At 37.5% G+C, this 21,479-nt stretch overlaps 1 protein-coding gene across 1 annotated transcript in view; it reads left to right on the top strand.

The window, feature by feature from the left end:
* Positions 1 to 21,479, top strand: part of SPEN (spen family transcriptional repressor) — a 79,999-nt gene that overhangs the window by 44,545 nt on the left and 13,975 nt on the right. Inside the window, exons 4-10 of the mRNA XM_007459278.1 lie at positions 5,974 to 6,134; positions 8,317 to 8,517; positions 12,282 to 12,433; positions 15,492 to 15,617; positions 15,966 to 16,079; positions 17,261 to 17,374; positions 18,335 to 18,435. Coding sequence (XP_007459340.1) covers positions 5,974 to 6,134; positions 8,317 to 8,517; positions 12,282 to 12,433; positions 15,492 to 15,617; positions 15,966 to 16,079; positions 17,261 to 17,374; positions 18,335 to 18,435 — 969 coding nt within the window. The remainder of the gene's footprint in view (positions 1 to 5,973; positions 6,135 to 8,316; positions 8,518 to 12,281; positions 12,434 to 15,491; positions 15,618 to 15,965; positions 16,080 to 17,260; positions 17,375 to 18,334; positions 18,436 to 21,479) is intronic.

Here is a 21,479-nt window from a genome sequence, read left to right as displayed (position 1 = left end):
TCCTGCTGTATGCTAGGCAGAGTGCTAAGTACTTTACAATCACAAACTCATTAAATTCTCACCATAGCCCCTCACAAGTGACAGGTATTATCACCACTTACATACAAGAAAGTGAAGTATTAGAGAGGAAGTAACTTAACCAAGGACTTATATCTAATAAGAAAAAAGGGGGGTGCCCACGATTAGAAGCTGGTATACTCTTTTATTGTTTGTTTTGGCCACGCTTTGCGGCATGCGGGATCTTAATTCCTCGACCAGGGATCGAACCCATGCCCCCTGCTGTGGAAGCGCAGAGCCCTAACCACTTGGTGGCCATTCCTGGGCCACCAAGGAATTCCCAAAACTGGTATACTCTTATGTGGATAGATCATTAGTGGGTAGGATAAAGAGTGACAAGGGAATGAGAATAAGCGACTAGAAAATTAGTTTGGGGCCAAGTTGTAAAGGGTCCCCTCTCTCCCTTGCTGGACAGTGTGGAGCTGTCAGAGCTGGAAGGTTTGGAGGTAGATGGAGAGTCATAGAACCCTAGAGTTAGCAGGAGCTTTGAAGGTCATGAGGTCTGGTAACCCACTAGGGAAATTAAAGTTTAGAGAGGCAAAATGTGGTACCTTACCAGACTGAACAGTTGAGTATTTCCTTCCTGATTTTCTTATAAAACAAAAAAGACAGAGACTTAATTCAGGTTGTATCAGAAGTGGTAGAGTTGAAAATGGAATTAAGATCACATCAGAATGCCTACTAAGCTAGTGGGGTTTTTGTTTTTAGTTTAAACTTTCTGGGCTCAGGACCCTTTTACATTCTTAAATTATTGAGCTTTTGTTTACTTTGTAATATCTATTGACATTCGCCATATTAGACATTTAAACTTTAATTTGAAAATTTTATTAATTCGCCATAACTTTTTTCTTTCCTTTTAAGTTTTAATAGTTTATTTGAGCAAATATCTATTTGAATTGGGCAGCGCCAAACTGGAAATGGTTAGGAGTGCTCCATCAACAGGAGCTGGGGGAAAAGCTTTTATAGAGAAAAGCAAAGCAGAAAAATTAGTTGATCAGTTATAGCTTTAGCTTTTGCCTTATTTGGAAAAGCCTCATTGGCTGTTTGTTATTGGTTGTCCTTAGGTTTGATTTCTTAGCCTTGAGGCAGTTACAGCCTTAGGTTTTAGTTTGCTTATGTAGGGTTGCTAAGGTATTAGAACTACCTCAGGTTAATGGTCTCCTTGTTTAATTAATTTAACACATTCCCCCCTTCTTTTGGCCCTCCTCTCATATCGGAGAGTTTAACCAAAAATTTGGTGATAGTGCCACTCTTGGTCACCATCAGGTTGTTGTTTTTGTCTCGTCGTGAAACTCATAGGTCATGAGTCTGGTCTGTGGAAGAATTGTTTTTGCTGTTCATCTCATTGTTTATCTTATTTCTCTGCAAGTGCAGTGAGACCATCTGATGTATTGCTGATGGCCACAGACATGAATTTAAGACCCTTGATAGAACATAGCCCACCAGGGAGATTATAATGATGACGGTCAGTTGGATAATACCAAGAGACTGAGTATGCTCCTTAGGGCTCCCTATGAACCAAACAAGTTCTTAGCAAATAAAGCAAAGAATGTACCCAAAGGGCCATCAACCTGTTTTAAGTCAAGAGGCTTGTTTGTTAATTTCCTATATTTGCTATGGTATCGGAGGGTGTGATCCAGTTATAGCAGGAGGTATTTGCTATGGCACAGACTTATGGCTTGTTTTGCCAGTAAGTAATCGAAAAAAATGCTATTATCCAAAACAACCTTAGCAAGAAATTTTAGGGACTTTTGTTGTGGAGCTATGGCCTTAGTGGTAGATTTAGAGGCAGTTGCCAGAGTTAAGGAACATTGTCTTCCTGTGCATTTACAGAGAGCAAAAGCAAGAGGCAAAAAGGCAAACAATAAAGGTTTCATATTGGAGACAAAAATCTTCATCCATGGTATTGGGAGAGCCAAATACCTCAAGATGTTGTCTGCTTCTGGAGAGGAAGCTCCAAAGTCTATTTTATTTTATTTATTTATTTTAAAAATTTATTTATTTTTATCTTGGGCAGCACTGAGTCTTCATTGCTGCACGCAGGCTTTCTCTAGTTGTGGTGAGTGGGGGCTACTCTTCGTTGAGTTGCGTGGGCTTCTCACTGCAGTGGCTTTTCTCGCGGTGGCTTCTCTCTTTGTAGAGCACAGGCTCTAGGCGCGTGGGCTCAGTAGTTGTGGCTCACGGGCTTAGTTGCTCCGCAGCATGTGGAATCTTCCCGAACTAGGGCTCAAACCTATGTCCCCTGTATTGGCAGGCGGATTCTTAACCACTGGGCCACCAGGGAAGTCCCTATAAACTTTTTATTGAAGTGAAGTTGATTTACAGTGTTGTGTTAGTTTCAGGTGTACAGGAAAGTGATTGAGTTATACATACATATATGTCTTTTTTTTTCAAATTTTCTCTTATGGTTATTGCAAAATATTGAGTATAGATTACTGTGTTATACAGTAGGTCCTTGTTGGTTATCTGTTTTATATATAGTAGTGTGTATATGTTAATCCCAAACTCCTAATTAACCCTCCACTCCCTTTTCCCTTTGGTAACCATGAGTTTGTTTTCTGTGTCTGTGGGTCTATTTCTGTTTTGTATATAAATTCATTTGTATCATATTTTTTTTAGATTCCACATATAAGTGATATCATATATTTGTTTTTCTCTGTCTGGCTTACTTCAGTTAGTATGATAATCTCTAGGCCCATCCATGTTGCTGCAAATAGCATTATTTCATTCTTTTTTATGGCTGAGTAATATCCCATTGTATAAATATACCACATCTTCTTTATCCATTCATCTGTCATGGACATTTAGGTTGCTTTCATATCTTGGCTATTGTAAATAGTGCTTCAGTGAATATTGGGGTGTGTGTATTTTTTCAAATTATGGTTTTCTCCAGATATATGCCCAGGAGTGGGATTATAGAATCATAAGGTAGCTCTCTTTTTAGTTTTTTAAGGAACCTCCACACTGTTCTCCATAGTGGCTGCACCAATCTACATTCCCACCAACAGTGTAGAGGGGTTCCTTTTTCTCTACACCCTCTTCAGCATTTATTATTTGTTGACTTTTTGATGCTGGCCATTCTGATCGGTGTGAGGTGATACCTCATTGTAGTTTTGATTTGCACTTCTCTGATAATTAACGATGTTGGAGATATTTTCATGTGCCTCTTGTGGCCAGGTACATTTGAAGTTCACTTTCTCAAAACTATTAGTTGATGCACCGTCATTGCCACTACTTTAGACAATTTAGATTGAAAAGCTTATTAACTACTTCTGGCTTTTAAGAAACAACTAAAATACTATATATCATAAGTTTTGGTGAATTCTTGTGATTCTTCTGTTTTAACAAGATTCTGAAAATAAGAATTTTTTAAAGTTAAAATTGACACACATATTCTGGGCATTTGGATTTTCTTTCAGTTTATGGGACTAAAAAGTATTTGGGGGGGGCTTCCCTGGTGGCGCAGTGGTTGAGAGTCCGCCTGCCAATGCAGGGGACGCGGGTTCGTGCCCCGGTCCGGGAAGATCCCACACATGCCGCGGAGCGGCTGGGCCCGTGAGCCATGGCCGCTGAGCCTGCGCATCCGGAGCCTGTGCTCCACAACGGGAGAGGCCACAACAGTGAGTGGCCCGCGTACCGCCAAAAAAGTATTTGGGGGTCTAAATTTGTGCCCCTGTTTTGATTCAGGACCTTAAAATCCGTAGTACATTTAATAGACTACACTGGAAATATACATTGCAGTTTTGGGTTAGCATATTAAAATGTGAACTCAAAAGTTGTATCATTTTATCATTTCATAATTTATTTAAAAACCTTTCCTTCTTTTTAGTTATAACTTCAAATTGGTCAACAGATATTTCTGCCAGTTAAATTTTACATCTTGTTTCAAAATTGGTGTGGTAGCAGGGAATTCACCAAAAGTGTGATGACATTTATAACAAAACTAATTTCTGTCACTATTTTATACTTTAAAATCATTGCTCCCATTGATTCCTTTGCATTTTTATCATATGGACTTGAACAGAACTTTGTTGGCTCACTATTTTAGTACCCAGAAATTCTGCTCTTGCCCATATTTGTTTACTTCTTTACCTACTACTGCTAAGGAATTTTGCTGTATATATTATTGGTGGTATTGTAATTAAAGTGTTTTCCTTAATGGTTATTTTATGATTCCTTGGAATTAAATTGATAAGTCACATACATATTCTATACTGTAGTCATCTGGTGGCCTTATGAATAATCTTGTATTGCTTGGAGTAAGTTATACATGTAGAATATTTTTTTCTTTCTGTGCTGAAAACAGAAGATAAATTAATTTTGTTAACCCTTAATTTGAGAAAGTACAGTGTCCTATTCACGTAGTACTAGTAATACTACTTTTGCTTAATGATATGGAAAAAAATTTATTGATGGGAAAATTGAAACCCAGTCATTTCTAGGAGGCTTGGCAATGATGACTTGTGGTTCTACCTTGAGGCTTTTATCCATAGTAGTTTGTATTTTGTAACTCAGGTATCTAATTTTGGCTCTATACTGGCTGGCATAGGTTTATTTCTTTATGTTTCAAATATGCAGAAAGCTCTGGTAACTTCATAAAGTTTTTATCTTTTGCCGTATCATGTGAGAGCTAAATAAAAATGCTATGTAAATTCTATTTTCTTATGGTATTTCTTTTTTTAAAAAGCGATAGCAAATTTGTCTCAGATCCTGGAGTTACTCATCTGGCTGGTTTAGAGCTTGTATTGGATGTGAGAGCTGTAGTCTGGGCGCAAATGACAAAAACTGTTGAACCTGTCCTCTACGGAGTGTGCCTAAAGTGGATTAACTGCCTGCACTCCCCGCCCCCCCCACCCCGAGTTATTTGCTTTTAGGATTAAGTCTTCCTCAGCAAGGAGGGGAGAGTATGAAGCAAAATTTCAGAAACCTGTAAATAGCTTTTTATTAATGTATTTGAGAATGCTATAAAAGAACTTAAAACCATAGCAGTCTTGTACATGCAGTACTGAAATAGTTTAATATTTCTCACATGGTTCTTGGGCATAATAAACTTGTTCTGACCATGTTGGTAATATTTTCTCCTTGTCTTTCAACTGTGACTGTCTCTCCCTTTGAGGTTTGTATTAAACTGAAGAGAGAAATTAAATTTCATTGCCTCTCATTTCCCACATTCACAAAGAGCCTAAACTAACAAGACTCAAGTAACTTATATAATATTTCTTTATTAGTCCTTCAAAAATTTAAAAATTAAAATTACCTGGGAAATTATTTTGGATGTCTATTTTTTCCTAAAGATTAATTTACCCATGAGGCGGTGGTGGTAGTAGTAGTAGTAGTAACAGTAATAGTAACAGAGCATTGCCACTTCATTTATGGATTGACATCATATTCCAAACTCTGTTAGCCTGTGTGTTATTTTATTAAACTCTTAACCTTGTGTTATTATTTCCATTTTACAGATGTAGAAACTGAGTCTTAGCAAGAGGTTAAGTGACTTGTCCAAGGATACATGCTGTATGTCTGAGCCAAGATTTGAATCGAGATCTCTGAATCCAAAACCCATATATCCACTATTCTATTAATATTACCCTTAAGTCAGTTGTGGTTACTAGTCATATTTCATTTGGAAAAAATTGTTCAGATTTTGCACAGAACGAAACATTGGTCTTTCGGTGGCATGTGGTGATAAAAGATTGTTACTTTTACTTCCACATTCCCAGGCTGGTATTTGCTGTCTTCTGCCATCTCTGAAGGTAGAGTATGAAATAGATGTGGAGAAGGTAGGGTGTGTAGAAATCCCAGACCTGAAATTTAGACCTTTTAATTATTGCCATTTGTTAATTTTAAGAAGTTTTATATGCGACTCATTTCCTGTTTGATTTTTTCACTTTAAGTTTTTTTTCCCCCCTTCTGTAGCACTGATTCCAGCAGTAGTTCAAGTGATGACTCTCCAGCCCGATCAGTTCAATCTGCAGCAGTCCCAGCACCCACTTCCCAGTTGCTTTCATCCCTGGAAAAAGATGAGCCCCGTAAAAGTTTTGGGATCAAGGTTCAGAATCTTCCAGTACGCTCCACAGGTAAAATTTTGTGTTACTCTACTTTCCTCTCTGCTACTGTTGGGGAATGAGAGATTGAGCAACTTAAATTCTATACTTTGTACAGAATTTGTTTAAATAGCTCTCTTTCTTATCTGACTGTGTTGGTAATATTTTCTATTTGTCTTTCAATTTGACTCTCTCCCCCCTTTTTCTTTTTGTGGTTCATTGATATTTAATGCCGTGTAATAAAAAGCAAGTGATTATAAGTATGTAGTTTCTAGATTGTTATATATGTACAGATTACATGTTACTTGTACTTAATTATATACACATACATATATAAATACACATTATTATGCATATTATATGCATATACATATACACACATAAAGACTTTATGGTGCGTGTTATGTAAAGAACGCATGGTTCATTTATTATTATGAATGTATTAAAAAAATTTGTTTTGGCTGCGTTGGGTCTTCATTGCTGCGCATGGGCTTCCTCTAGTTGCAGTGAGTGGGGCCTACTCTTCGTTGCGGTGCGCGGGCTTCTCATTGCGGTGGCTTCTCTTGTTGTGAAGCACGGGCCCTAGGCATGTGGGCTTCAGTAGTTGTGGCTCGCAGGCTGTAGAGCGCAGGCTCAGTAGTTGTGGCGCACGGGTTTAGTTGCTCCGTGGCATGTGGGATCTTCCTGGACCAGGGATCGAACCCGTGTCCCCTGCATTGGCAGGAGGATTCTTAACCACTGTGCTACCAGGGAAGTCCCAAAGCATGGTTCATTTTTGAATAAAAATGCTTTCTGGATTAAATATTTTGATATTAGGGAAAATTTGGTAAGATGAAATTGTAGAAATACTATTTTCAGTTAGATTTATATTGGTCTGGAGTCCTGTGTGAAATAACTTGGATATAAAAAAATTATAGGAAATCCATTTCAAAATATTAACATTTTAAATGAGGAAAGTCATGAATAATCACTTTATATAGTTAAAAGCTATACCGTTGTCTTTTATTCCTAATGTTTTTGACTGACATTTGGCCATAATATATTTTTATTTCTATGTCAGGCATATTGAGTATGTAAACAACTGTTAGTAGATGGTCTAAACAACTGTTAGTAGATGGCCAAACCAACAAAGACCAAACAGCATTTCTTAGCTAAGTGCATTTTAATGATTACTTAAATTATTTATTAAAACAGCCTATAGAACCTACATACCAGTTTTATGAATAGAGATATTGAGACACAAATGTTGGTGAACTTTTGATTTAGATTACTTTGTAATTTAGGAATAGACAGGGGTTATAATTGGCTTGTCTTTCTCTACAATTTTTTTTTTTTGCGGTACGCAGGCCTCTCTGCTGTGGCCTCTCCCGTTGCGGAGCATAGGCTCCGGACGCGCAGGCTCAGTGGCCGTGGCTCACGGGCCCAGCCGCTCCGCGGCATGTGGGATCTTCCTGGACCGGGGCGCGAACCCGTGTCCCCTGCATCGGCAGGCAGACTCTCAACGCTGCGCCACCAGGGAAGCCCTACAATTTTAATTTTTATAATGAAGCAAATTAACACAAGACTCCAGATAGTATAATTCATCTGTAAAAGGCCTTAACGTTGTTTAGCATGTTACATGCCATTTCCCACACAATTTTATCATCAACATGATGCTTGGAAAACTAGAAATATGGCTTTCTTTCTAAGTCTTTAAAGTTTTATATATGCATGTATATGTGTGTTTGTATAGTTTTTATCATGAAAATTTTAAACATACCCACAGTAGAAGGAGTAGCAAAATGAACTCCCCTTATACCATACCCCAGATTAAAAAATCAATATTTTGCCACATTTGCTTTGTCCGCCTCCATCTTCCTTCTTTCCTGTTCTTTGTTACCTTTTTATCGTAAAGTAAATCCCTGATGTTACATCATTTCACACTTGACTTAAAAGATCTATACTTTTGTATTTATTTGTAAAATATAAGGGCATTTTCCTGTGTAAGCATGATATCATTCTTACCTAACAAATAACTAGTGAAATCTTCTAACCCCCGGTTTACTTTCAGAATTGTACGGTAGTCTCTAAAATTCATTTTTAGAGTTATTTTATTTGAAAAAGTAAAGTTTTAATGCTAATTAGGTCAAAAATCAGACTAAAGATTTAGTAGTTTACACTTTGAGTTGTAACTAAATTAGAAAAATAAGCAACTTGTTTTTGTTTGGGGATTTAGATACAAGTCTCAAAGATGGCCTTTTCCATGAATTTAAGAAATTTGGAAAGGTGACTTCAGTGCAGATACATGGAACTTCAGAAGAGAGGTATGGTCTGGTATTCTTCCGGCAGCAGGAGGACCAAGAAAAAGCATTGACTGCATCAAAAGGAAAACTTTTCTTTGGCATGCAGATTGAAGTAACAGCATGGATAGGGCCAGGTAAGAGACAAGGAAGCTGAGTTTTAGGGTAATTTTTATTCCATTATATGAAAGGGCCACATGTTATCCTGAATGTGGACACTATTCCAGCTCTGTTTATTTTATTTTATTTTTTTTTAACAATTTAAATTTATTTATTTATTTTGGGCTGTGTTGGGTCTTCATTTCTGTGTGAGGGCTTTCTCTAGTTGTGGCAAGCGGGGGCCACTCTTCATCGCGGTGCACGGGCCTCTCACTATCGCGGCCTCTCTTGTTGCGGAGCACAGGCTCCAGACTCAGTAGTTGTGGCTCACGGGCCTAGTTGCTCCGTGGCATGTGGGATCTTCCCAGACCAGGGCTCGAACCCATGTCCTCTGCATTAGCAGGCAGATTCTCAACCACTGTGCCACCAGGGAAGCCCCCAAGCTCTGTTTTTTAAAACATACTTTCGGTGTCTTCTGTTTTAAAGAGTGGTTACATTTTGTCATTCAACTTAATAAAATAGGTTGTTTTGGCTAGGAAGGGTTAAAGATTGTTCTGTTTCTGTTAGAGAGCATGCTAACTTTTAAGAGTTGTGAAAGGCAAAGTATAGTCCCTTGTTGAATCCTGCTTTCCCAAAAGGATTGAGTTGATTGAGATAAAGTGATAGTTCCGAGAAGAATGACAACAGAATTATTCTGAATTAGGAAACAGACTATATCAATTTGAGGGACTAGTTAGACCAGTTTTCTTTCCATTATGCCCAGCACAAATTGGATCTGTTATTCTAGCTTCCATGACCTTGAAAGATAGTGGCAGAGTGGCAGGACTAAGTCTTTTGAGTGCAACCCGTTGAAAATTTCAAGGGGACATTTTATTGCTTGAACCTACCTGTAAGACCTATCTATTTTAAGGCAGGAAGTCTTGTCAGGCATGACTTGGGTCAGTGTTTTTCCTGTTTCAGAACCACCTGCAGTGCTTGTTTAGAATACAGACTCTTTGATCATACCCCAGCTTACTGGTTTAGAATTTGCATACCCAAGTTTTAAAAACCCCTGATTTACTTGTGAGTAAATCTGTAGAAGAATGAATAGAAATGTTAAAATTATGCATAATTCACATTAAGTGTGTGGGACAGTTGAACTTTAAGACTAAAACTTTGAGTGGAATTTATAGGGTAAACATAGCCCATTTTCTTGGAATATTCATTTTATGTGACAATTAAGAGGAAAAAAATAGAATTTCCCTGATAAGAATGTGTCATTTGTATATTAAAACAGTCACAGTCAGGGTTGTTAGAGTGAAGACTATAAAGTGTGCATAATTTTATGATAAAACACAGGAATTCAAAGACATACTATTTTTTTTTTTTTTGTGCTACGCGGGCCTCTCCCGTTGCGGAGCACAGGCTCCGGACGCGCAGGCTCAGCGGCCATGGCTCACGGACCCAGCCGCTCCACGGCATGTGGGATCTTCCCAGATTGGGGCACGAACCCGTGTCCCCTGCATCGGCAGGCAGACTCTCAACCACTGCGCCACCAGGGAAGCCCTAAAGACATACTATTTTTTGAAAGGAATTATAAGTTATGCCTTCACATTCCCTCCTCCGCAAAGTTTGAGATGTACTGCCCTAACTTGTACTGGGCTAAGAGCAACTCAGGAGTTCTTATTTAACACAATTGGAACAGAACTGACTTTGAGGAATAATATTTAGAATGTCGTATCATCTCTATAAGTTTTTAGAGCCATATATATTTATTAACTAGTGAGGATCTAACTCAGGGGCATTATCAATAGGTGACTTTCTAATCTCCAAGTAGTGGGCTTAGCTTGAGATATTTATTGTAAAAAAAATCATTTTACCTAATTAGTTAGCACCCAGGATGTTAATTGGGGCTTTTTAACCACCTGCCACTAAAGATGTTGAGAAGTTTGATTGGTTCAAGCATCGGAGAGCTGAAGGTACTTTTTCCAGATGGGACAGCATTGAAACACCAGTTTAAATGGGATATTTGGAAGCTGAGTAGGGACACTTGGTTGGAATTATGCTGTTGGATGGTTGTCATAAATGTTTTATATTGAAATGTATGGAGCTGATTGCTTCCTTAGGTCAAGGACGTCTTGGAATTAAAAAGATCCAAATCCAAGAAACCTAACTCTGTAGACAGACCTCTGGTGGCTTCTAAGATTGTGCTTTTGTACTCCTATGCACAGCATTACAAACCCCTAAACATGAAATTGCAGGATAAAACAGTCTTTTCAATGATGTGTAGACAGTAAGACTTAAAACTGGTCATGAAGGTTGAATAGATTACATGTGGAAAAGACACTCCCTGCCCCCAACTGAATTTCTGATTTTGAAATTTTAAGTGAGCTATTTGGTAGAAATGAAGTCATTACAGATTTTAATGGTTGCAAATCATGCTTTATCCTTCTGATTCTGCTTTTTTTTAATTCTACACCACGTGGCTTGCAGGATGTCAGTTCCCCAACCAGGGATTGAACATGGGCCATGGCAGTGAAAGCCCAGAATCCTAACCGCTAGGCCACCAGGGAACTCCCCTGATTCTGCGTTTTGAAGGACAAACCTCAGGATGTGCCTGAATTATTTTTTTCTTTTTCTCCTTTTAAATGAAATATTCCTCAGTATGTGCCCTCTGTTAGTTACATAATTTTAAGAAGACCTAGTTGAGCTTAAAATGAGATATACCCCTGTGAAATAAGATGAAAATGTAGAGATAGGTGTATGAGTGCTGGACAGTTTCTGGGTCCACCTGACTGAAAAAGTATGTACTCTCTGATGACACAGGTAAGATTAAGCTGAGCTGCCATTAGAACTATGAAACTGGAATCAGGAGTGAGATGTGTTCTGGCTGAGTTCACCCAACATCTCAGAAGTTGAGTCTTTTTAATACCGGTGTTGTCATTGACATCATCAGTAATGTTTCAGTGGCTGGCACTAAACACTTTGTTTTAGTCAGGTTGATCAAATACTAACTTTTTGGGATGGGTTTGTTTTACATTAAAAAAGAGAGCGAGAACATACAGGCTGTGTTATAATTACTATCCAGAAAACGTTCAATGTCCCTGCCCTAGATGAAGTTAATAAATGGAGCTTCAGAGAAAGCCTGTGATTGTATTAGACGTTGAACCAGGGCTTTTGATCATAAGAAATAGAAACCTTAAGGGTCATTTAGTCTCTTTCTGTTTGTCATTGGGTACCATGCAACACCAAAAGAAGATATTTCATAAGCGTTACTTCAGTCAGTTTTCATACAAGTATTATTCTTGTATTTAAAAATTGCTGCATTTAGACAGTTGGGTATGACAAACATAAAATGCTAACTATTTTATAAAATGTTGAAATGTAAATTAAATAATGAAGCTGGACTATTTTTAGCTGAATTTTATGTTTATTTCAGATTGTAGTTTTATACTGCACATTCAGAGCCTGCCACATAATTTTGGAACCTAAGATTAGGCTCAAATAATTACTGTTTTTTGCTGGGGATTAAAACCTATTTCTGTATTAGTGATTCTTTTTTTAAAACAAATCAACTTAGATTGATATTCAGTCTTCTTTTCTATTTTAAAGAGCAGGGTGTTAACTTTCTCTTAATTTTTTGGACAAGTTTCTCTAGCCTCTGTATTCTTCTTTTGATTTGGAGCTGTTTCTGATGGTGTGTATAATTTTTCAGATTATATGAGAATTAATCCCAATATTTCAGAGATCTGATTTTTTAAAGTAGATTTTCCCATGATATATGAATACATTAAAACACTCTCTGTCCCCATCCCACTTACAGAAACAGAAAGTGAAAATGAATTTCGCCCTTTGGATGAAAGGATAGATGAATTTCACCCCAAAGCAACAAGAACCCTCTTTATTGGTAACCTTGAAAAAACCACTACTTATCATGATCTTCGTAACATCTTCCAACGCTTTGGAGAAATTGTGGTATGTTTTGTTTTGTTTTGTTTTGTTTTACAATAAAAACAGTGTTAGATCTTTGACATAAAACATAAAGCATAGCAGAGATTATATTTGGAAAAACGATACTTAGATGGTGTAATGAATATTTTTCCCATTTGCCCTATGTGTTTTTTTTTTTAACATTTTTTTATTGGAGTATAATTGCTTTACAATGGTGTGTTTCTGCTTTATAACAAAGTGAATCAGTTATACATATACATATATCCCCATATCTCTTCCCTCTTGCATCTCCCGCCCTATGTGTTTTTAACTGCTGCTAAAAGATGATCTGGCAAAACCCAGCAGGGACTGCTTTATGTGTGTATGTAAAAATATATAATTGTCTGTATTTTGTTTACATATATATATTTTCCTTTCCACTTTTCTTATCTTTGTCCATCTGGTGCTGTTTTAATGCCATCTCTAGTCCTGTGGGTTGAAAGGAAAATCTGGAAGAGAAAACGTGTTTGTAAGAAAGAAGCAGCAGATTAGCGTATGATTATTTTTATCACAATGCACATCAGAAGTACCTTGGGGATTACTAGAATGTGGATAGCATGCTGGAAACTCAGTTCTATTTTGAAATTCTAATTAGAATCATTTTTCAAATTATGCAAGTCATTGTTAGATTTAGGGATAGAAGGATTTTTCTATTCCCCATGACTTAAAACTTGAGTCAAATTATAGTGAAAATAGTTTGGTTGCAGCTTTGTACCCTTAGGATGTACTATTTTGTTTTGTGTTTGAAAAAACAGGGAAATACTTCTGTTTTCCTAGATTTTCTCTATATTAATAACAGTGAAGAAAGTACTCTAGTATATTTGGACTTTGGAGAGTAAAAAAATGTTTTGGATAGAAACAGCTATTGTTAATCTTTTAAGGGTGTGTGTGATGTCCATTTATCCATCTGTATTTATACACTAATGCTCTAAACAAAAGATTCTTAATTTTTTTAATGACATAATCCAGTCCTGTGAATAAAACATTACTTGTGCTTGTGGCTGAGCTAAACCTCATCTTTAGGGGCTTGAGGCAAGAGATTGAAGTGGTTGGTAGAAGTGAAGAAAAAAAAGAGAAGCTGTGTATTTAGATATACCAGCAAAACATTCATCTTTCTTTTTCAATTATTTCGACTTTTCTCAGTTTCTTATTTTTGTGAGGGTAGTGTATACTCTTTTTTTAATTTAAAGTCATTTATTTTATTTTATTTATTTTATTTTTGGCTGCATTGGGTCTTTGTTGCTGCACGCGGGCTTTCTCTAGTTGCGGCGAGCGGGGGCTGCTCTTCGTTGTGGTGCGCGGGCTTCTCATTGCGGTGCCTTCTCTTGTTGTGGAGCACAGGCTCTAGGTGCGCAGGCTTCAGTAGTTGTGGCTTGTGGGCTCTAGAGTGCAGGCTCAGTAGTTGTGGCGCACGGGCTTAGTTGTTCCGCGGCATGTGGGATCTTTGCGGACCAGGGCTTGAACCCGTGTCCCCTGCATTGGCAGGCAGATTCTTAGCCACTGCGCCACTAGGGAAGCCCAGAGGGTAGTGTATACTCTTAATTCCAGCTCTACTGCCTATCTGGATGAGTGACTAGACGCTCAATTACCTATCTAGGCTCCAGCTTCTTCTGTCTTCATACCATGATCTGTTATTTAATTTGCTGTTTGGCATTCATGAGGCTTTGAATTGATAAAACTTTCAAACATTCTTTTATTGAATGTAGCTGCTACTATAAATTTTGGAGGAGTATAAAAGTTGCATTTGGGCACATGGATACATTTTCATCACCGGGGTTGCTAAAAATGGGATGATTATTGTGTTTTAAGAGCTATGCTTATCAATAAAGTGGACATTTCAGTACTCTGTTTGAAAACTGTTACCTTACCATGTTTGCAATTGCTCATGATTGTCACTGTTTTAATGACATACAGACTTTGAGAACATGGTCTTCTGCTTATCGATAACGGATTATGCTATAGCCGGAAGCACCTATTTAGTGAATCTACCCACCAATATTCCTTTGAAACATTTCTCTTAAGTAGAGCTATCCTGGGTTATTACATTCTACATAATGATGAAAACAGCTTCTGTTTACCATTACTTAGAAAAATTTTGAGTGTAAATTATTGCTTTTTTTTTTTTAAAGACCCATCAAACAGCTCTTTAAATGCATTACTCATTTTGCTCTGTTTCAGGTTTTGATTATTGGCTTGTGACCCTTAAGGAGGCTTAGATAATCACAATACATAATCTGCACTATATGGCCCAGCTCATTATTGTTTAAGTACAAGTTTTGCCATCCAGGTGTCTGGTTCCTCTGGACCATTTTCCTGTGTAAGCCAGGTTTTTTCACTACCTCCTTTTAATAGGCAGGACCGGAGTGTCAGATGTGACTACAGGTTTTGAGCATTCCAAAGAGATGGGGGTATTCCTTTATAGAGTGTTTCTTTAATCCAGGGATGGTGTTCTAATGCATCTTCACAGAGTAGTTCAGGTATTTATATAATCCATTCATTCTGGTTATGAGAGATTATTACCACATTTATCATCACCAGGTTTGATTCAGATATAGAATGAGTCTTCTAATTTAGGATTGCGTATTTTAAATCACTTTTTGAAAACTTGATTTCTTTATCATTCTTACTCTTCTCAGATACTATATTTTAAATGGCTTACCCCTAATAAGGATTTTAGATATTGCAGAAGAGAATTATTTCTTAGATTTTCATTAAATAGGCTGCTTTTTTTCTTCTCATAAATGTCTCTTAACACAGGTGTTGTGGATTTAAAGTTTTGAGTTTTGAGTTGCACTGCAGTTGCTCTTCTGCAGAGAGCTTCACGTGAGAAGGATTTCATGGTTTGTGACTACAAATGCTGTGTCGAATAGTTTTTTAGGCTGTTAATTTACAGTTGCATTAAGATGTATAATTGTAACTAAGAAAATGATTTGGGGGAATATGACTATTTTGAGAAATATGTAGCTCATATGGACTTGGTTTATTCTGATTTATTTTTTTATTGGCCTATCACTAAGTGGTATCCATCCATTGACTTTTTCAGGATATTGATATTAAGAAAGTAAATGGAGTTCCTCAGTATGCGTTCTTGCAATACTGTGATATTGCCAGTGTTTGTAAGGCTATTAAGAAGATGGATGGGGAATACCTTGGAAATAATCGTCTCAAGGTAAAGGAATTTACATAAGTTATTGTGCTGTTAATAGCCGCTGCATTTTTTTTAAGATTTGGAGTTTTTTGTTCATATGTCTGATTATTTAAAATTGTAGTAGTACAGTTAGCTAACCATAAAGGTGATAAACCTCTTTGCCTCCTTATCCTGTTATACTGTAATCTGAGTTAATCCTCGCTTAGCCAGGCAGGATAATTTTTGTGTCAGTTTCTGTTTGATTTTAACAGATGGTTCCCACTTGAGGTGTTGGTTTGATAAGATTCCTACAGAAGACAAGTTTTCTCAGAATTTTGTTGTTGAATAATTGGTGACTTAACTAATAGAAATTTTGCCTTTTGTATTCAGCTGGGTTTTGGAAAGAGCATGCCTACAAACTGTGTGTGGTTAGATGGGCTTTCTGCAAACGTATCGGATCAATATTTAACACGACATTTCTGCCGATATGGGCCTGTGGTGAAGGTAGGTGGGAGGTTTGGTTGTGTGGTTTAAAGTTACTTCTGACTCCCTTTTTTTGGTATTCTGTCCTTTCAGTCCCAGTTTCTAGTACTGACTTTTTCTTTTCTTTAGTAACTCATACATTAAAATTCTCTTTTCCAAAATTGGGTTTAGAAGAGCATTTGCATCTATTAGCTTATGATATGAGTATTTTGAGAAACTATCTAGAACCCGCCAAAATGATTAATTTTGGAACTAATCTGCATAATACTGTTAAATAGAATATTTCTTAGGGATTTCTGTAACTTTATCTCACATTAAAATTAGACAGTCTAATTATATAATTACTCACATTCACACTAATATGTAATTAGACTTGATTTTTTTTAAAACCATGATGACTTTAAAGGGACACACAACAGAATACTCATCTAACCAATGTTTGTTATGTAACACATTCACAAACATAACAGGAAAAGGGTCTCTGGACCCCATTCCATTATGTGAAGGTAAAGATTTTAACTTCTTAAGCAGATTTACACTGTGGTAGGTATGTTGCATAACTTTGACATTTCTTTAAATGTAGCTTTTGTTGTTTGAAGAAGCACATCTTAAAGACTATTAGTCTTTAGTAATAGTATAAAGTATAAATAGTATACTTTATAGTATATTTTATTTATATAAAATAGTATAAATAAAAAATCTAAAAGCTTTAAGACAGTGCCGCTTATGACCAAAATTCATTGCCACTTACTATTTTTTTCTTTCTTTTCCTTTGCTATAGTGTAGTTTTTTCTTTTTTTCTTTTTTTTGCTGAAGTAGAGTGGGTGTGTACAATATGAAATTTATGTTGATTCAGTAACTCTTTACTTTTTCCCCCTTTTTCAGGGGTGTTGTTTTTATGAGCCAAAATGAGTCAGTCAACATAAAATAAATACAGTAAAATAAAGTAACTACAGAAAAACAAAGTAAAGGCATAATATACCTCAAGCCACAATATCCATGGTTCTAAATGGTCCCTACGACATTTTGTTGTGTTTTCAGTATAACATGCATCATCGGAAAAGCCTGAAATTTTTTCTAGAATAAAAAAATATATATATTTTTTCTTAGCAGTGTCATTGTGATTTAGGATTTTGTTGGGACTGACACTACGTCTAGTGGATGAGCCTCTTGTTTTTTTTTTGTCATCATTTTTTTTACAGGTGGTGTTTGACCGCTTAAAAGGCATGGCCCTGGTTCTCTACAATGAAATTGAATATGCACAAGCAGCTGTAAAAGAGACCAAGGGGAGGAAAATCGGTGGGAATAAAATTAAGGTGTGCAGAGTGACTTCAAACAGAAGCGAAACAAAATCGTGTTCAGATCCCAGCCTCTTAATAATTGGCATTTTGTTGGTTTACAGGACATGCAGTATATATGGCCTCAGTTTCTAAGGGCGATATTACATTTTTTATATTTGGCTAGCTACTTAAGGGCACAGTGTCTTTTAAACCATTAGCCATAGAACCTTCCCTAAAAATCCTCTCATTCAAGGACGTGTGCTTCTCTACGCCCCAGGTACCTGATGCTCATTTGTATGCTTTTAGTGCAGGCTGGCCCACAGTCACCTGTGGGTTTCTGCACACCCAGGAGCTCCAGGTATCAGTCCAGCTTCTTGAACGATCCTCTCTTCATCTTCTTTCCTCCTCTCCTAAAGAGTGGGTAACCACTGAAAGCACGATATTTGTCTGGTGTTTTTGTTTAGAAACTTTTGTTTATGATAGTTTGAAGGAATTTTTGCACTTAATAACTATGACAGATTGAAATCAGTCTTTTCGAAATAAGATATTGATAGATGGTGGGTATCATGCTTTAAGTGACTCTGAGACCTGACTGTGAGTAAAGTTCAAATGTTCTTCCATATTTTATGTTCTAACTGTGATTCCAGCAAATTATGCACAATAGATTACTGGATTTAGTTGGTCTGATTATTTAATTGATAACCTAGACTCATGATAGGTATGTTTCAGTTTTCCATATTGCTTTTTCCACTCCTCAGGATTGGGTTCTAGAACTTTAAATTGTAATTCTTTATCAAGATTTGTGTAGAATTTGAGAGAGATTTCAGGTTAAAAAAATACAGTTTTAGTTATGAGGACTGTTTCACTTAGATAAGTTACTTTTTCTTGAAATTTATCCAGAAGGCTATGTTGGGAAGAATTTTTCAAATTTGGTAACACTTTCCATCATTAAAATCTAAAACTTGCATTAAACACACAGTATTCTTTTTTTTAAAGGTGGATTTTGCAAATCGGGAAAGTCAGCTGGCATTTTATCACTGTATGGAAAAATCTGGTCAAGATATCAGAGACTTCTATGAAATGTTAGCAGAAAGAAGGTATGTATTTTAAACCTATCACCATAGCTTGAATTTTAAAATTTCTAATACGTAAAATTTAGATGGGATTAAATTTTGTTTTTTAACCCTGATTGCTACTCTCATTCCCCCCAAACTTATCCCTTTTATCCCCACATACAGAAAGAAACACATAAAAAACACATAAAGGGACTTCCCTGGTGGTCCAGTGGGTAAGAATCTGCCTTCCAACGCAGGGGACACCGGTTCGATCCCTGGTCTGGGAACTAAGATCCCACATGCCGTGGGACAGCTAAGCCTGCGTGCCGCAACTACTGAGCCTGCATCCTCTGGAGCCTGCGTGCCACAATGAAAGATCCCGCATGCCGCAACTAAGACCTGATGCAGCTGAATAAATAAATATTTTTAAAAAACAAAACAAAAACAAACACACATAAAAACTGATTTTTATGGATCCAGTTTTCATGTAGCTCATGGGAGTTGGGGTATTTTCTCCCTGAGAATACTCATTAAAAGAGTTACTGTTTTCCAGATTATAACTATGTACAAATCATTTTGCCTTACAGTTTTAAATTAAATATAACTTGTTGAAATGCATTGTAAACTTTTTTTTTTAATTTATTTTTGGCTTTGTTGGGTCTTCATTGCTGTGCGGGCTTTCTCTAGTTGGGGCGAGCAGGGGCTACTCTTCGTTGCAGTGCACAGGCGTCTCATTGCAGTGGCTTCTCGTTGCAGAGCACGGGCTCTAGGCGCGTGGGCTTCAGTAGTTGTGGCACATGGGCTCAGTAGTTGTGGCTTGCGGGCTCTAGAGTGCAGGCTCAGTAGTTGTGGCACACAGGCTTAGTTGCTCCGCGGCATGTGGGATCTTCCCGGACCAGGGCTCAAACCCGTGTCCCCTGCTTTGGCAGGCGGATCCTTAACCACTGTGCCACCAGGGAAGCCCCGCATTGTAAACTATTAAATGCCCTGTGAATTTAGTAGTGACAACATCCAGGTTGTCACCACGCATGAGCTCATAGAATTAATTTAAAAAAACAAAAACTTTCAAAAGACTGTCAAGAGCTTTGTTTTAAATTCAGATCTCTTAAATTTGTGAATCAGTAAGCCAAAGCTGATATAAATTGGTAAGTTTAGCTGTGTAAAAAGTAAACCTTGGGAATTTCTTGGCGGTCCAGTAGTTAGGACTGGGTGATTTCACTGCCGTGGGCCTGGGTTCAATCCCTGGTCAGGGAACTAAGATCCCGCAAGCCATGAGGCACGACCAAAAAAAAAGAAAAGAAAAGTAAACCTTACTTCTCCTTGTTAATGTTTTCAGTCATGGGACTGTAGTATTTTTTTCTGCAGCTTGTGGGAACATTTCACAATCGTTTAAGGTCTCACAGTCTGAATCAGGCTGTCTCCGTTAGCTTAAAAATTGCCCCAGAACTGATGATTGATTCTTTTTTAGACTAAATATATTAAAACACCCTAACAGTGTCACCAGGTTCTTCAGTAGCTGATCACATTTGAAAATGGAAACTATCATCTATATGATGAACCTGTTTGTCCAAACATGCCTCTGATTAAGTCTCCTGGAATGTTACTGCTAGTTCTCCACCCCTTTAGATGTGTGTTAGACAAAAGACCGTTTGACAAATGCCTTTAGACACTCAAGTTCAAGTACAAAAGGGCTTTATGACAAGGATGAGGCAAAATCCTGATCGTGCTCCCAGAAACCTGTTGAATGCATTCCCTTTTTACTGCCTCTTCTTGCCACTTCATTTTTGTTTAAATCATAGAAGGTATATATTTCTTTTTCATTTCCTCATGGAGTATAGTGTAATGGTCATTGAATACTAGAGAGGTTTTTTAATGAAAAATGTCCCCTACAGCCAAATTTCCAAAAGGTTGAACTTCTAAGGTTTTGATGGTTTTTCACTAGTGGATTGGAATCCACATTCTAAATTTCTCTCTCTCTCTCTCTCTCTCTCTCTCGTGTGTGTGTGTGTGTGAGAGAGAGAGAGCGAGACAGAGAGAGAGAATGAACATATGTAAGAGAACGTAGGTGTCTGTAGGGAGGGTTCTCCATCTTGGTGGCCCTCATCCCCCACTGCAGCAGTCTGAAGTCATTGTTAATACTTGAAGTGCTTATAGGAATTCTTACCTATAAGTGAGTGAAAAGTGTGTTGATGGTCTAGTGGCACTTAAGACATAAAAATTCCATTAAAATTCTCTTTGTGCACATTAAATATTTTTCAAAGAACGGTATCTTGTGAGGGCTGGATAATGTTGTGTGGGTGTTAATTTTTGTATATTATCACTTAAATTCACTCACTTTACTGATGATCTGGCTCTGGCTTTGTTCTTTGGTTCTTACCTGTGGTTATTTATCTCTGTTGAATGGAGTTTATCTCCTAAAGTGGGAAGCAGGAGGGTGTGGGACTTCACTGTGACCCAGTTTTGCCCCATTTGGTTTCAGATGGCAGTGCTTCTGGAATGCATTCCTTGCAGTAGAACTTGAGAATCTTTGCCCTTTCCATAGAGTGGAAGGAAGTCATCCCACTGAATAGTTGATGAATAAGTGGCGGGTGGTGGTGGGGGCGAAGCTTTACCCCTAATGACAGTTCAGGTCAGGAATGCAAATGATGACCCATTTACATAGTGCCCTGCAGTTTAAAAGTAATATTTCTTTTATTCCCTTAAATACAGTGTCAGGGAAATAGGGCTGTGGCTCTTGTCATATATTACTTATGGTGGGAACTGAAGATCAGATGACTTTGCTGATAAGGTCACAGGCTAGTAAGTGGTTGGGCTGGGGGTAAACCCAGGGCTCCTACCTGCTAATGCATTGAGCCTTACAGTTTACCAAAGTGATTCTCAAGACATTTATAGGGTCACATTATGCTTTAGATGAATTTCCCACCTACTTAACGGTAGTTTGGATATTGTGCAGTCATGGGAACAGAGTTCTCTGAAAACCTGACATTTCAAAGTTCCTCAGAGTCCTGCCAGAGCCTTTTGTGTATCGTACCAGTATGCAGTTGTATTGTTTCTTGCATAAGTTGAGTTCCTTGGTGGCAGGAATG

This window comes from Lipotes vexillifer, unplaced genomic scaffold, assembly GCF_000442215.2.
Source record: "Lipotes vexillifer unplaced genomic scaffold, Lipotes_vexillifer_v1.1 scaffold496, whole genome shotgun sequence".
NCBI lineage: Eukaryota > Metazoa > Chordata > Mammalia > Artiodactyla > Lipotidae > Lipotes > Lipotes vexillifer.
Note: the sequence above shows the minus strand (reverse complement) of the source record. Positions and strands in the feature narration are given on the sequence as shown.